General features: G+C 50.5%; 1 protein-coding gene across 1 annotated transcript; it reads right to left on the bottom strand.

Annotated features, from left to right (window-relative positions):
• Nucleotides 1-2,036: 2,036 nt before the first annotated feature.
• Nucleotides 2,037-3,305, bottom strand: LOC125544797. Its single transcript, XM_048708560.1, has one exon. The coding sequence runs from the start codon at nt 2,881-2,883 to the stop codon at nt 2,299-2,301; it is 585 nt and encodes a 194-aa protein (XP_048564517.1). The 5' UTR covers nt 2,884-3,305; the 3' UTR covers nt 2,037-2,298.
• Nucleotides 3,306-16,059: the final 12,754 nt, after the last annotated feature.

The raw sequence follows: 16,059 nt of genomic DNA, 5'->3' as shown, positions 1-16,059 counted from the left end.
ATGCATCCACATGTAGTGTGATGCAAGCAAGGCGGTAATTTACCTCCCCGTCCCAGAGTTATTTGGTGGATATTAACAAGAAGAAATCATTTTCTTCATGCTGTGAGTGACGCAATAGGTCTAGTTTTGCTGGTGATGCTGCTCAGGTTTTTGCCCTATAGCATCCGTTTCGACGGTGAGCGGATGTAGTGGGTTTACTGGCAGTGTGCTTGAACTCGCTTTTCCTATTATAATTGTGTGATCATTCTGCCAATGCTGAAGCAATGATTCTGCGAGATTTATGGATATACAAGCATATAGAATGGCATGGGGCTGGGGGCTAGCTAGCGGTGCGCTCCCCAGTCGACGGCGTGGTACGGCTGAATTTTGGGAGGGGCTAAACAAGTGCTCATTATGCGCCCCGTCAAGGCTACAGCCTAGCTTTGAAATCTGCTACTTACCTCCGTTTCAATTTACAAATCCTACGCGTACACCTAGGTTGATAATTTTATCGCCCTAATATGAACTATATCACACAAAAAATATATCTTTTGAAAGTAGAAACTCCAAAGTTTATGTTGATATATTTTTTATAATATGTGACTTGTATTAGGTTGGTCAAATTAACGACTTAGGGTTACACGCACGCCCTGTAAACTGAAAGAGAGGTAGTAGGAAAATCCCGAGCCGCATTCTCATGGGGAAGGCCCATTAAACAAGCGGGAGCGCGTGGGAGATGGTTGAAAGATAATCTTGCGCCTAGTGGACATCTATCCCCAGCAACATAAATAAAACAGACGGGCTCGGCTTAGGCTGAGCCCAGCAGCTGCAGCAGGACTGGGACTGGTAGTAGTGGAGGGTGCCTTTAATTTATTTGCCCATGTGTGTGTGTCCATCAAATCAAATACCCCAGCAGTGCGGCTACTAGTGCATTGGACAGTGATGATTCAGCATCATATATACTCCTTAATTTACGTTGTAGATTAATTAACTAATCCATGAGAAATCATCATGCAACGTATCATACTATACTACTAGTAAGTGATGAGCGGATTAAAGGAGAAGATTCATCATGTATAAAGGACACGTGTTGACTGTAGATTGTTTGCTCCTCGTAGCTACCAAAGATATGATGCGTTCAACCGTCCACGTGTACGCCGCTGATTCGCGGGAGGAGCAAATAAGGCATCCCTAGGCCTTGCTCCCGTTGGATGGAAGGAGAGAAAGGAGGAGAAGGAACACAACACATTGTACGTGCCCATCTTTACGTCAAATATATCCATAACGCCAAGGCACAAGTAGCCAACATAGCTACTAGCAGCGAACCATAACCCATGCCCATACAGAGAACAGAGAAATCATTAAAGGAAAAAAGCAAGGCCCTCCTAACGCATCATAGGCTCCATTAGATTAGATCAGAGGAGGCTCTGGTTTATCCATCCTCACTACTACTACCCTAATCTCCCTCCTTGGTCTTTGTTAGGCTCCATTAGTCTTTAGCAGTGGTTGCGACGGTGGTTGGGTGGCGAGTATGCGTCCGCCCGCCCATGGCACCACATCCACGGCTTAAAGCTCTCCCTCTGTGTGTGCTAGTGGAGGGGGGATGGGGCCTTGCCGGCAATCATTGGTCTACTCATTGATTACTTGCGCTCAGAACTTTCGTGCACTCATCATGATCAGAACAACATGCACGCACTGCGAGCTCGCCGCTCTGCTCTGCGAGCTTTCTCTCGCTTCCGTCTCCGAGGACAAAAGGCCGAGTGAAATATGGAATGTAGGCCGCTGCACGGAGTTCTAAAATTCTCTTTACAAATCCGCGCCAATATCAGTGGCCCACTTGGAGGACTACTTTTCTGGAAAAATAGAAGGAAAAACAGTTTTAATGGAGTTCTTACTAGTAGCAAGTGTGGGAGAAAAGGTAGGGGGTCATGCGTCCATGATCCATCCATCTGTTGGTGCGATTTGCACGTCTTTTCCTCTGGAAGGTGTTTGAACAAAATCGGGACGTGGATTGCGCTGCCTGTACCAGCTACAGCTACTGTAATTAGGAAATCGTAAAGAGAAAGATGCATGGTACTACGTACTAGCAAAAATTGTATCTTTTTTCTTCACAAAGGCATCATTCACCCTGTAAAGGGCGCAGGGGGGAGGGTGATGCTCGCTCTAAAGGAGGCGGGCCGGGGAAAGATGGGCAAAAAAATAAAAGAGGGCCGAGGCGCAAGCAGAGGGAATTAACAGGAGAGGAAGTAAACTAGAGAATCCAAAGGAAAAGATGAAAAGAAGAAGAAGAAGGAAAAAAGAAACCAACACCTTGTCTGATTACAAGTCATCCTCGGTGATGCTCTCCAGGTGCGGCCGCCACACGGCCACGCGCCCGCGCCGCCGGTCCCTGGCCGTCGACGCCTTCTCCTTCATGATCTCCGACAGGTACCTCTCGTTCGCCAGCAGCCGCTCCTTCTCGCCCCCCGCGCTCTGCAGGGACGCCGCTGCCGCGTTGTTGCCGCCGCCGGCGGCGGCCTCGGCGGACTCCTTCCTCCTCCGCCGCCTCCTCGCCGCGGGCGCAGGCGCGGCCGCGGGTGGAGCGGGCGCGGGCGCCTTGGGCTTGGCGGCGGGCTTGTCCGGCGCCGGGGCCATGACCGGCATGAGGAAGTAGATCTTGCCCTTCTGCAGCTCGGCATTGGGCGGCAGGATGACGGGCTTCTGCACGACGATGCCGGCGCCGCCGTCGGCGGGGCAGGTGGAGGGCGGCTTCCGGAGGACGTGCTTGGGGTAGGCCTTCATGATCTCGCCGGCGAGCACGGGCTCGCTGATCTCCTCCACCCGGCCGTTGGAGTGCACGATGCGCACCACGTCCAGGGCGCCGCACGGCAGGATGCACGCGATGCAGCACCGGATGGTCTCCATGACTAGCTCTCACTCAACTGAGCCGATCGACGACCGGTCGGTCAGCCTCCACCCCTCTCCCGGACCGACCCTTGCTCTTCCGCTATCCCTATCTATCCCCGCCGCCCCCGGTCGGCCGCTGCGCCGAGCTGGCGAGAGCTGCTAGCTCATAAGGCGGCCAGCTACGGTGGGAGGAGCTGGGTGATGTGCACGCTACACCGACGAGCGAGCGAGGGAGCTGGGGGAGAACCTCACCTGGTCTCGGGTCCTTTTGGTGCGGGCATGTTCGAGCTTTTTATATAGGGGTACCTTGGCAGGATCCTGGCCGGCCTCCGCTGTAGGGATACTATATAGACGACTCTGTATTTGTGTACAATGGCGTATGGGGCAACTGGTTGTGTTCTTTCTGCTGTGTCTGCGCGGCCTAGCTCCTGATCACTCTCTGATTTCTGCCACTCACCAGTCAGCAGTGCTACGACTCACTTGCTGACTTAATTTGCAGAGCGAGTTTCAAGAAGAATTAGGATTGAGCGTGTCTCTACTCATTCTAGCTTTTTTACATTTCTCTTATCGTTTTGGCTTTTGGGAGGGGCCCCGTGCCTAAATCATTGCCACTCCTCAATCGTGTACTTTGGTTAAGGCTGGTTCTCATCTCATGGGCTCATCATGCCATTGCCATGCGAGAGTGGAAGGCTCTCTGTAAAAAATCAGCTTGGTCCATCCAAACGATCGGGGTGCGCGCGTGTGGCACCGTAGTACATGCGGTGATTTCAATCGGCAAAGAAGGCACGTAGTACGTGCGGTGATTTGAGGGCTGGGCATGCATGGACCGCATGCCGCACGCTAGCTGCCGCCGTCACTGTTGGCATGATTGAAGGCCGCTTGATATGTTTCTCATTTAGAGACCCGTAGTGGACAAATGCGCATTCAATTAGGGGACAAATACCATCGGAGAAGGAACCGTGTCTCGCACCCATGCCAATACGCATCTCAACGAATTCAATTTAACCAAAAACGAAAGCTCTCGCTTGATCGCGTCTAACAGTTTTCTTTTTATACACCAGAGGGTTGACAAATGCCGCATGATGTGCCTTGCCTTCGTCCTAAAATAAATGTCTCGATTTCAGTATAACCTTAATATAAAATTACATTAAAATTAAGACATTTACTTTGAAACGGAGGAAGTACATGATATGCACATATATCCTTTTCAGAAAGGAATTGTTCATGGTATTACCACACAGGGCATGGGATTTTGCTAGAGGCATAAAGAAACCAAGATATACTAAAAGAACGTCCGTGCGTTGCAAGGGGGTCATATTAACTTTAAAAGTTCAATATCAATTATGTTAATATTACATTTAATATTTTCATACATATTAAGTGACATTGACGATCTTTTTTACCATCGAATTCTCACACACACACACCCTCTCCCTCTCTCTTCCTCACTCTCTCCCCCTCTCCCTCACTCGGGGGGTGGAACGAAAATAAACCCGGAACGGAGACTATCAACTGAGACATTAGGAGTAGAGATCATTTAATTGATAAGAATAAATAGAAAACGGTGTTAAAAAGGAGAAACAGATTAGAATACATTGAAAAACCAAAAGGACGATGTAAAAGGGGATTCGCCCTGCCCCCGGGCCTTGCCACCGAACCGGCTCAGCAGTCCAGTCCCCGCGCGGTCGTCTTCTCCTGTTCCCCGAGCCGCGTCGCTACAGAGTCGGGCTCCCGCCCGACAACCTCGCTGGCATCGAAGGGGAATGGATAAGGGTGACGCTCTTCCTTCCCTGCCCCCATGGCCTCACTCCTCCTCGACGCCCCCTCCCAAATCCACTTCTCCTCGCTCACTCGCTCGATCCCGTCGATCTAGACGAAGTCAGACACCACGGCCACCATGACCGACCCCGTCCACATGGCCACTGTCCTCCCTGTGGGCTAGGAGCTTGTTGAGGAGCTCCGAACGCCTTCGCTACTTCGTCTGCGCCAACGAGATCAAGTCCAGCACCCCCGCATCGACGTCGTTGCCGTCTTCCTCAACCTTGGGCCACCGCGACATTGCCGTTCGATCCGCGCCGCCGTGAGCTCCCATGTCTTCCCCTAGGGCGGCATTGACACCGCCATGATCTCCTCTTGCCTTTCCCCGGTTTCCTCTCTCGTTTGCTCTCGTTAGGTATTTCGCCGTGGCCGAGAACCGCCGTCCGCCATGGCCATTGCAGGGTAGCCACCGAGCTCCTCGGATTGACCCCGTGGCACATGCCCGCTCCTATGCACGCCCATGCCCGAGCCTGCCGCTCTTCTTCCGCGCCCGCGGGGCCACTCCCTCTCCATGCCCACGCCTGTGCTACACCGCGTCGGTCGCACCCGCCGCTGCCGTCGCGCTCGCCGCAGCCACCGCACCACTGTGCCCCGCGCGACACACACCCTGGCTGCGCGCCACACTCTCGCTGGCTGCGCTCGCCCCGTCTGCTGCCGACTATCCCTTCGCTCGCCCCGCTGTCGCGCCCCTGCCTCGCTCCGCCTCCAGTCGTGGCCATCTTCTGCCGACCGCCCCTCAGCCACGCCGGCCGCATCTCTGCCCTCCACTGTCGATCGCTCGCCTCGCCTGCCGCGTGTTGCTTCCTGCTGCTATGCGCTGCTCTACCGCTGGTACGCTGCTGCGCCATGCCCTCGACACCGCCGTGGACAAATGCGGCAGAGGGATTGTTAATGGAGTACGAGAAGGAGGTGGCGGAGAAGGTGTGGAGAGACAGGAGGTCTGGGGCGGTGTCACCTGGCTGTGTTGGAGGTGTTTATGCGAGAAGGAGCCGGAGTGGAAGGAGAGGTCACAATTGGAAAGAATCGCAAAAAAAATCACAACCCGAAGATGTTAGTTCAAAAAAATGTTAATATCGATGGAGGGGTGATTTCATTCAATAGGTGAAAAACATAGGAAATATTGGTTGTTATCAAGGAAAGGTAAAAATTTAGGAAAGTTAGGATTTTTGAACTAATTTCTATGCAAATGGGGTTTTATTGTTTGGTAACGTAATATCAGTACCGGCCCATTTGTGACGTGTCTGATTAGGAAAGTTTGCAAATGTTAAGAAATTATTTATTGGGAGGAAAGTTGTGGCGTGTCTGTTATTTGTTTTCTATAACAAATTTCACTAATAACAGAAATCGATTGATTTAGATAAGTTAGGAAAGTTAGATTAAAATGTATTATTTGTTTCCTGAAAATCTGTTATTTGTTTCCTAAGACAAATTGAACCAATAAAAGGAATCGATTGATTTGCATAATTTAAAAAAGTTAGATTAGAATGTATTATTTGTTTTCTGAAAATCTGTTATTTGTTTTCTAAAACAAATTGAACCAATAAAAAGAATCGATTGATTTGCATAATTTAAGGAAGTCAGATCCATGATTTGTTATACGTTAGGAAAGTTTTGGTTGTAATAAAGAGTGAAGAAAAAAATAAACCGATGGAGCAGGGTAGGAGGGGGTGGTGGGAGGAGAGACGGAAAAAAAACCAGCGAAAATAAACCGCGGACCAGGGTGGGAGGGGGTGGTGGAAGGAGAGGCGAAAAAAACCCAGCAAAAATAAACCGTGAAGACGATTCACCAACTTGTTCATTAAAAGTAGAGACTGAACGAGCCCATGAATAAGTATGATCACATTTGTGCAGAAGATCGTCCCTGGTGAATGTTCGGTGCCAAACAAAGTGGTCTCCTGGCAGTTTTTTTTTTTTGAAACGGAGGTCTCCTGGCAGTTTTCATTGCATTTTTTTTTTTGAAACGCAGGTCTCCGGCAGTTTTCATTGCATTTAAGGGGTGTGGGGCTGGTAGTTTTTAGAAACTGCCATGGCAGTTCTTTTCTTTAGGGTACGTGTTTGAATTTTTGGCCAAAAACTGCCAACCGACCAAGGGGTGTTTGCTGGGGTTGATCTACCAGGGACGTCAGCCAGATAAGATTTCCCAAAATAGATGCAAATATTTTGCAAAAAAAATACAATTATTATTGTGCCCTGATAAATATAGCATACACAAAAAACTTCCGTGCTGAATGATAATTGTACCAACTAATTTCTCCATATATTTACTGCAATATACCATGATAAGTGTACTAACTAATAACCAAAATACCCCGCAAAAAAAACTAATAACCAAAATACTCAACTATTTTTTTTACCAAAATACTATTGTAAAAATATTATTGAGGTGAAATTAATCAGTAGGAGTATAGTGCATGCGTCCATGTATAATAAGTATATTTATTATTGAGGTGAAATTAATTAACAAAAAAATAGATATCCAGCCCCCTAAATGTCCATAGACATAGACGTGTTCACAAACAGTGGCCGGTCACCTCTCAAATGTTCATGTCCACAACAGGGTACCTCATTAGCAAATCATCAAATTCGTACAATCACATGCAATATAAACTTAACTCACGCAATACATCTAGATCCCATACATAGGTTAGGCTATTCCATAATGCATGTCAACGGTCTCCGAAAAATGGCATTCTCTACTATATTATACATGTCATCGGATTACTAAAAATTGACATTTATATACTAAAGCTATGGAGAAAGTTCATCCATGGTTGCCCTTGTCGTTGCTCTTGCCGTTTTTGTGGCGAAAGTAACGGACAAAGACGCAAAATCGATGGAGGAGGATCTGCTCGTTGCCAGAGCCGTCCGACGGACCCATCACAGTCATCCTCCTTCTCCTCTTTGGGAGGGGGTAGGGGGCAGCCTGACCATAGCACGGGCCGCACGGTTGTTCTCCGTTACGAGGGGGCGTGGGTCCTCCTACGTTGTTGCTTCTCGACGATGCGGACACGGAGGGCTTGCTCGTCCAACGCGACGTGCGACTCCGCCTCCACGGTCTTGGCCTTAACGGCTGTCGCGGCATCCCACACTCTCTACCTCGCACGGCGGGCACGCCGCACATCCGCAACGGAGGGGCAGTGAGCCATGTCGGCGTTGACCTCGGTTGCGCCGCCACCCTAAAGATACAACGCGAGACGATGGTCACTACGTCTAGTGAGGTCGTGGTCACGCGTCTTGAACCACTAGCCCTGGCGGATCGAAGCGTAATTTGCGTGGACGCAATGGATTCCCGTCGTATCGAATACGACCGCGGTCGGGCGCACTCCACAATGGAGCGGTGGAGAGCCATATGGACGAATCGGGAAATCTCGGAGTCAGATCCACTACCCACCTTGTCAGAGAAGGCCGAAGATCGCCGAAACATAGCTTATTGGTGGAGCGGAGCGGAGACGAGTAGAGTAGCTAGGTTTTTCATCCGAGATGCGGATATGGTTGAATATATATGGGATCATGGTAGGCTAGAGTAAGCCGGACCTGACATGGCATACGCGTCCGATGATGAAGCTATGTACCTAGGGTAGGGTCATGGACCTGTCCAGCATACCCTCCCCGAGGACATCTTTACAAAGAATCAGAAGCAGTCGAAGAGAAAATATCATCCACTCGACCATGAAGATGTGCTCACTCGACTTCCTTGAAGACACTCGACCACCTTGAAGACACTCGACCACCAGAAGATGAGGAACCCTCCACTCTGCAACGGTTAAGACTTAAACCATAGCATTATGAGCATTTATGACATTTACTGTAGACGTTACCTGTAATGCCTTTCCTTTATGAGCATTGAACTCTGTATAACGGAGAGGAGCTGGGGTCCTGGTGCACTCTATATAAGCCACCTCCCTCCTCTAGGACAGGGGTTCGCACTTTTGTAAACACACACACACACACGTATAATCCAGTCGACCGCCTCAGGGCACCGAGACGTAGGGCTGTTACTTCCTCCGAGAAGGGCCTGAACTCGTAAAAATCGTGCGTACAACTACTCCATAGCTAGGATCTTGCCTCCTCATACCTACCCCCATTCTACTGTCAGTCTTAGATCCACGACATCCGACCCTCCCCTTATCTGCTGTATATATGAACTGGATATGAGAGGTGCTGGTTAGAGCATCTATAGCCGGACGCCTCAAACCCGCCTCATACGCCCGGGCGGGCCACCCGGTCACGATTTTTTGACCCAGATAGACCCCTCAAAGCTGACCGACACCCCCCGTATCCAGCCCAAATATGGGGCGGATATGGGGCGCCCGGGCACGCTTGCCACGCCGGCCCCGACACACGCTGGCCCACCCGACCCCACATAAAACCCTCCCCATCCGCTCGCTGGACCAAACCCTAGACGCTTCACTCCCTTCACCTCCACTCCCCTCCGCCACCCAAGCTCGCCTCCGCCTCCTTCCGGTCATCACTGGCATGGCGGGCAGCGGATCTGAGTCTTTCACCTCTAGATCCGTCGACCCCTACCTCATCCCACACGGCCCCGAGGACGAGATGGTCATCCGGATTGCGCTCGGCCACGCCCGGGAGGAGGCCTGTGCACGGCTGCATCCGCCCAAATGGCGCATGGATACAACGCTAGGCCGGCCGTAGCTACCTCACCGGAGGCCGTGCGGTCTGTGTGGTGTCCGAACGTGCCGGTAGACGCGCAACCCCTCTGGTGGCATGTTGATATTTGGCACGCACCATCATCCCACGAGGCCATGGCACGGCGTGCCCGCCGTGCAAGGCACGGGGCACGGGAGGCGGCGGCAGCCCTCGCGGCGGCGGACGTCGGCGAGGCGGAGTCGCATTCTCCAGTACCCCGTATGGCGCATCAGTTCGGGCGCTGCAACTACATCGTGGTGGAGGTCGGCGACTCATCCCTAGATGGACCTGTCATCGATCTAACGTCCACCGGCACCGTTCGGGTTCCGGGCTCCGACGAGGAAGAGTAGGCCATGGGAGACGGCGGCGCCTTGAGTCTTGTGAGTCGGCTCGTGTCCCATGCCCTACTCTACCTTGCCCGCCACCAGACCAACACTCCGAGGAGTGCAGTCGGCCGCCGGACATGAGCAGGGCGGAGCCGAGCGAGCGGGGAGTGCAATCGGATGACCTCTGCTTAGATTAGGTTCACATTGCATGTAATAATATGGATTTGAGGTATCCAGATGTGGAATGCATTTTTTGAGGCGTGACAGGTCACTGTCCATGGACGCGCCCGGGCTTGTCTGCGGGCGTTTGAGCGGTCGGAATTGCCAAGTCCGGCTGTAGATGCTCTTAGCTCGGACATATAGAGCCAATACGAGGGGTGTCGTTGGGTCACGATTTTTGTGATTGATCATTGACCGAGCCATCTGTGCAGATATATAGAAGGTGTTCGAGGAGTCCGGCCCGCGTTAGAGCATCTCCAGCCGTTCGCCCCCCCAGGGGCTTGAAATAGCGCCGCCCGGGGGCCAACCGGCGAAAAAATCGGTGGGGGGGGGGTCGGGTTCCCAGCCGGCCCCTCAAGATCGCCCCCAGCCGCCGATTTCGTCTCACTTTTGGCGCAAATTGGCACACTTTCGACGCAAATTTGACCGATTTTGACCCATATTCGGCATGCTTCGGCACAAATTCAACAAAAACTAGTTTTTATCACATAGTTCATCACAGAAATTAATACAAATCAAATAGTTCAACAAATCAATACAAATCAAATAGTTCAACAAATAAAAACTCATATTTCATCACACGTCGAGCTAGGCATTGCCCTTGAGCCTCCATGGGTGCTCCACCAGATCATGCTATAGTTGTTGATGCACCTGTGGGTCTCGGATCTCCTAACGCATATTGAGGAAGGCAGTCCAGGTTGCCAGGAACTGGTGATCAACTTGGGCAAGAAGACCCTGCCTGTAATATGTTTCAGTGTCAAACACTGGCTCTTCCTGGTCGCTCTCAATGATCATGTTATGCAAAATGACACAGCAAGTCATGACATCCCAATCTGATCTTTCGACCAGGTCAGGGCGGGGTACCGGACAACAGCAGATCAAGATTGAAGCACACCAAATGCCCGCTCGACATCCTTCATGCAAGCCTCCTGACACTTGGCAAAGCAGAAGTTCTTGCCTCCTGGCACAGGGTTTGAGATAGTCTTCACAAATGTGGACCATCTCGGATAGATGCTATCTGCTAGGTAGTATCCCTTGTTCTAGTGGCGTCCATTGACCTCGAAGTTCACCGAAGGAGCATGACCTTCAACAAGCTTGACATAGGACTGCTTGCATTGGGCATGGAAAAACTGTCCATTTGCTTGGCAGAGGATGTAAAAAGGCACATGACTGCATGCATTGCCTCCAGAAGCCCAGGAAATCCTCTTGCTGCATTCTGTGCTAGGATCCGAACAGTGTCTTCGGCATAGGGTGATCACAAGTATCGTGGTCCAAACACTGTCGCCACTGCTCTGCAGAACCTGTACAAACAGTCAATGGTGGTGGACTCATCCATACGTCCATAGTCTTCCTGTATATCACCAGGAACTCCGCCTGCAAGCATCCTCATAGTTGTCATGCACTTCTGGAGTGAGGTGAACCCAAATGTGCCGGTGCAATCCTTCTTACACTTGAAGTAGCTGTCGAACTTAGAGATGGAATTCACAATCCTAAGGAAGAGCTTTTGGCTCATCCGATAACGGCGACGAAATACTTTCTCGCCGCGCAGTGGAGCGTCAGCGAAGTAGTCAACGTAGAGCGGGCAATAGCCTTCCAATCGATCACTTTGCTTTGCCTTCAGGTGGCCCGGCGCCGAGCCACCTCGCCGCGGCTTTGCATTGCTCACGAACAGGCCGACCAGAGCAGCGAGGAACATGAGGTGCTCTTCGTCTTGGGCGTTGGCATCGGCTTCCTCCTCCAGCAGCGCCGTGAACGTCTCCTCGTCATCCGAGTCCATCGCCGAGCAAACAAATCACCGAACACATGACGAGTGTGGTAGGCGCGCAGCCGCCGGTATCCCTGCCTGCGTGACCGGAGCGCCGAAAAGCTCGCCCAGGAGCGGGGTGGAGGCTGCCGCGACAAATCCTCTCTTTTCCGGCGGGGGAATGGCCTTTCTAGCGGCGGTGGGTAGCTAGGCGGCGCCGGGATCGGCACGGCGGCGGAACGGGGCATGCGCGCGGGGGCCGAGTCTGGACGTGCAAAATACTTTTTCGCCTGACAGTGATGGCCCAGGAGTGGCTTTTCCTTCCGCCGCAGCCCCCAAGCGCTCCCCCTCCCCCCTCCCTCCTAGGGCGTTGGGTTCGGTCCGGGGTCGTCGGGCCAAAAAATGGGCTAGACCGACTGAATTCGGCATCCAAGGGGCGACTAGGGTTTTTTCGATGCCGGCGCAAATTTTTTTGCCCTGAATCTGTTGGGGACGCGAGTGAAGATGCTCTTACATGCAGGCGCGCACCAACGTGCATGTTGGATGGAGCACGAGCACTAGGCACTCCGCAGGCAACGCTGTGAGCACTCGCATCCCGCGAGACCACGGGCGCGGTGGATCTCGTCCCGTTCATGGGGGCGAGCAGAGCGAGCACGACACAACACTGCAGGTCGGATAGCCGCAAATGTGTGTGCAGCTGAGCTGTATACCCGGCAGCCTCGACTCCTTGTCATTTGTCAAGCAAGTGCACGTAGTAATACACTTGTGACGCAGTAATAAGCCTCCTCGATATTACCAGCGCGGGCGCGATCGACTTCACCGCACGCTGCTTGCCCGTACGCGTGCTTGCGTGGATATAAGACTGGAAGGAAATGTGATTCTTCTCCTTCCACGCTGCTTGCGTCTCTCTGTACTACTTCCTTTTGCGAAAGCGTCCTCCTGTACTTGTCTGGCCAAAACATTGACGTAATCAGCAGTGTATGCGTACGTAGAGCAAGGGGAGTGGTTGGGTCGGCATGTGTGTGGGGGCTACAAAATGGGCTGTGTACATAGATGGGAGACGTGTCGCAAGGTTCGTTGCGCCCCTGCTACAGGATCATTCGGTAGGGCATGTGTTCCACCTCCTCTACGTGGCTTCTCTTTTTTTTTTCTCTTTCTTTTTTTTGCAAAAATATCAGATATATTATAAAGATTCATTGAAAGTACAAAGCACCTTAAAGATAATAAAAATTACATCAAGGCTTTGGTCTTTTTGTCGCGGATACCCAAGATTGCGTAGCATTGTATTGGTAGGTAAAGTGAGAATATATTACCAGGTGCAACTCGTAAACCACGTACTCACGCTGGCTTGGTTGATTTGTTGTGGTCTCTGCTCTATGAAGCCAGCCTCACGTTGTGCCTGCCACATTATGGACCATGAGGCCCAGCTTTCGCATAGAGCCCAAGCGGTCCACTACTCAACTTGGAACGGGCGGGCCAACAGTAGCATTCTCAGACCAGGCCCGCAGCGCTACAACAATGTCCACATCACCTTAATGCCCCCACTCGGGTTACAAGCTCTCGCAACTGAGCTCGGCTGATTTGTTGTGGTCTGATTTTGCTAGTGTTGCAACTCGACTAGAACACACGATATATCCCGTGATTTCTCCTGTTTTTCTCTAAGGTGTTTGGATTATACTTAAAATTAGACATATGATGCATTAGCTATAAGAGATGTCATACTATATTAGAACCTTGAAGTGGAGAAGCAATGGTCCATGCAGCTCATACTTCAATGTTGCATCGCTTGGTACTTCAACTTTGGTTTGAACCATCTTCTCTATCCTTTTTTTTACCTAAAAGTTAGATATTACAAAAAGAGGACACATCCATGAGAAAAACATGTTTGTCATAAAATAGCATGGAATCGAAGCTAATAAATCAGACTTTTTTTAACATCCACATATTAGGTATAGAGTAAAAAACATGGAATATACATGAAAAACCACAATCCAAATCGGTAAGAACAAAATCACCTTGGACAGCTCATCGGGGATCCCATCCACAGGGGGGCATCCTTTAAGGGGTCCATCTTGCGGAGAAACTGCTCCTCCACAAGGACGGGGGGTATCACCTCAAACATGGCCTTGAGCAACTCAGTACTTGTCGTGGGCGTTTATGGGGTCAGGTTGGTGGTGGCCTTCGTCTTCTTGGAGCTCTCTGCCTCGAGGGAGGGGGAGGGGTTCCTGCATCTGCTCCAACTTGTTGTCCAGTGCTCGGAGAACATTGTCTCTGATGTTGAGGAATCAACGGTTTGTCTAGTGAAATGCCACACGATGGGTTTGTCCGCCAACATCGGCAAATATTTGCCCAGTACTCCAGGATCACCATCAAGAAACTAACAAATAGATAGCATTCGAAAAGAAAAAACAATTGCAATTGACATTGATACAAAAAAGGGAGTGACGATCGATTAGTGCTTTGCAAAAGAAAATATGGGAAAGGAAATATAGCAACACCACTGATTCGCTCACCTTCCTTCGTTGGGAGAGAAGATCAATTGTAGATGCGAGTGGTGGTTTTCTTGAAGAAGATGAGGAAGAGGCAGATTCAGCGAAGAGTGAAATGATAGTTGCTTCGTTCGTCCAACTTACTGCGGGAGGTGGGGTTTTGTGATATGATGACTCATTACTGCCACACTATGACCAAGGTGAGTCTCCTCCTGTCGTATCGCACTCTAATTTAGTGGATTGCATCGGAGCCCGAACCTACATGGCCCGCATGTTGGTGAAATAGTGTAAAAGGGCATTGAGTAGCAGGAACCATTTTGACGATCGAGGAGGACCCAGAAGCGATGGAGTGTTTCCACTATGGAAATATATTTTCAAGAGTTGACTCCACTGTTAAGACCGACGAGTACAAAGCACGACAGTTCAATGATCTAGGCCCAATACAAGAGACCATCCACCTGATAAATTAATATAAAATCCCATCTTTACTTGAAGAGAGACGTTCCACCAAAAAAATCGAGCTTGTTTCTCCTCACTTTCTCATTGCTCGAATCGTCTCCCCCTCCGTATCCAACCCCAAATTCCTCACCTATGCACCACTGCCAAATGCCACTGGATATCCAACTTGACTTTCGCAGCCGCCTATCGGAGCCTCTTCTCGACGACATTGTGGAAAACTAGGTTAGTGAAATATTCACCCCTCTGTTTCAAACTCTTAGTCTAGCCATCACCGATAATCCTCAAACGACTGAACGGATCAATATGATCGACTAGAGGGAGTGATGAATAGACGACTAACAATTTTTAACTTCTTTTGCTAATTTTAGGCTCAACAAAAGTAGGTTGTCAAGATATGCAACTAGGTTGACAACATATATGACAAAAACAACAAACAATAAGTGCAAGCTAAGAGACAACATTGTATAACAAGCTTGCACGAAGTAAAGGATAGAAGTAACCGCAAGTGAAGATGGGGATGTGTTTTTGAAGTTTCCTCCTTCGGGGAAGGTACGTCTTCGTTGGAGAGGTGGAGGGGGGCACGATGCACACAAGTGACAATGGATCACCCTATTCTCCTTACTCCCTCGCATAATATAAGGTGTCGTGAATTCACTAACTAGTCGAACCCCTAAATTATCTTTATAGGTTTGTCTCGTCCGATACTACTCAAATCCAACCGATATGTGTTGGGGAACGCGGTAATTTCAAAAAAAATCCCACACACACGTAAGATCATGGTGATGCATAGCAACGAGAGGGGAGAGTGTTGTCTACGTACCCTCGTAGACCGTAAGCAGAAGTGTTATGACAACGCGATTGATGTAGTCGTACGTCTTCACGATCGATCGATCCTAGTACCGAAAGTACGACACCTCCGCGATCTGCACACGTTCGGCTTGGTGACGTCCCACAAACTCATGATCCAGCAGAGTGTCGAGGGAGAGCTTCGTCAGCACGACAGCGTGATGACGGTGATGATGATGCTACCAGAACAGGGCTTCGTCTAAGCACCGCTACGATATGACCGAGGTGGATTATGGTGGAGGGGGCACCGCACACGGCTAAGAGATCAATGATCAACTTGTGTGTCTATGGGGTGCCCTTGGCCACGTATATAAAGGATGGAGGGAGGAGGAGGCCGGCCCTCATAGGGCGTGCCCAAAGTGTGGAGTCCTACTAGGACTCCCTAGTCCTAGTAGGATTCCACCTCCCACATGGAATAGGAAAAAAGGGAAGGGAGAAGGAGAAGGAAGGAAGGGGACGCCCCCTTTCCCTAGTCCAATTCGGACCAGTCCATGGGGAAGGGGCGCGGCCACCCTTGAGGCCTTTCTCTCCTTTCCCATATGGCCCATTAAGTCCCAATATGAATTCCCATAACTCTCCGGTACTCCAAAAAATACCCGAATCACTCGGAACCTTTTCGATGTCCGAATATAGCCTTCCAATATAT

This window comes from Triticum urartu, chromosome 3, assembly GCF_003073215.2.
Source record: "Triticum urartu cultivar G1812 chromosome 3, Tu2.1, whole genome shotgun sequence".
Taxonomy (NCBI): Eukaryota; Viridiplantae; Streptophyta; class Magnoliopsida; order Poales; family Poaceae; genus Triticum; species Triticum urartu.
Note: the sequence above shows the minus strand (reverse complement) of the source record. Positions and strands in the feature narration are given on the sequence as shown.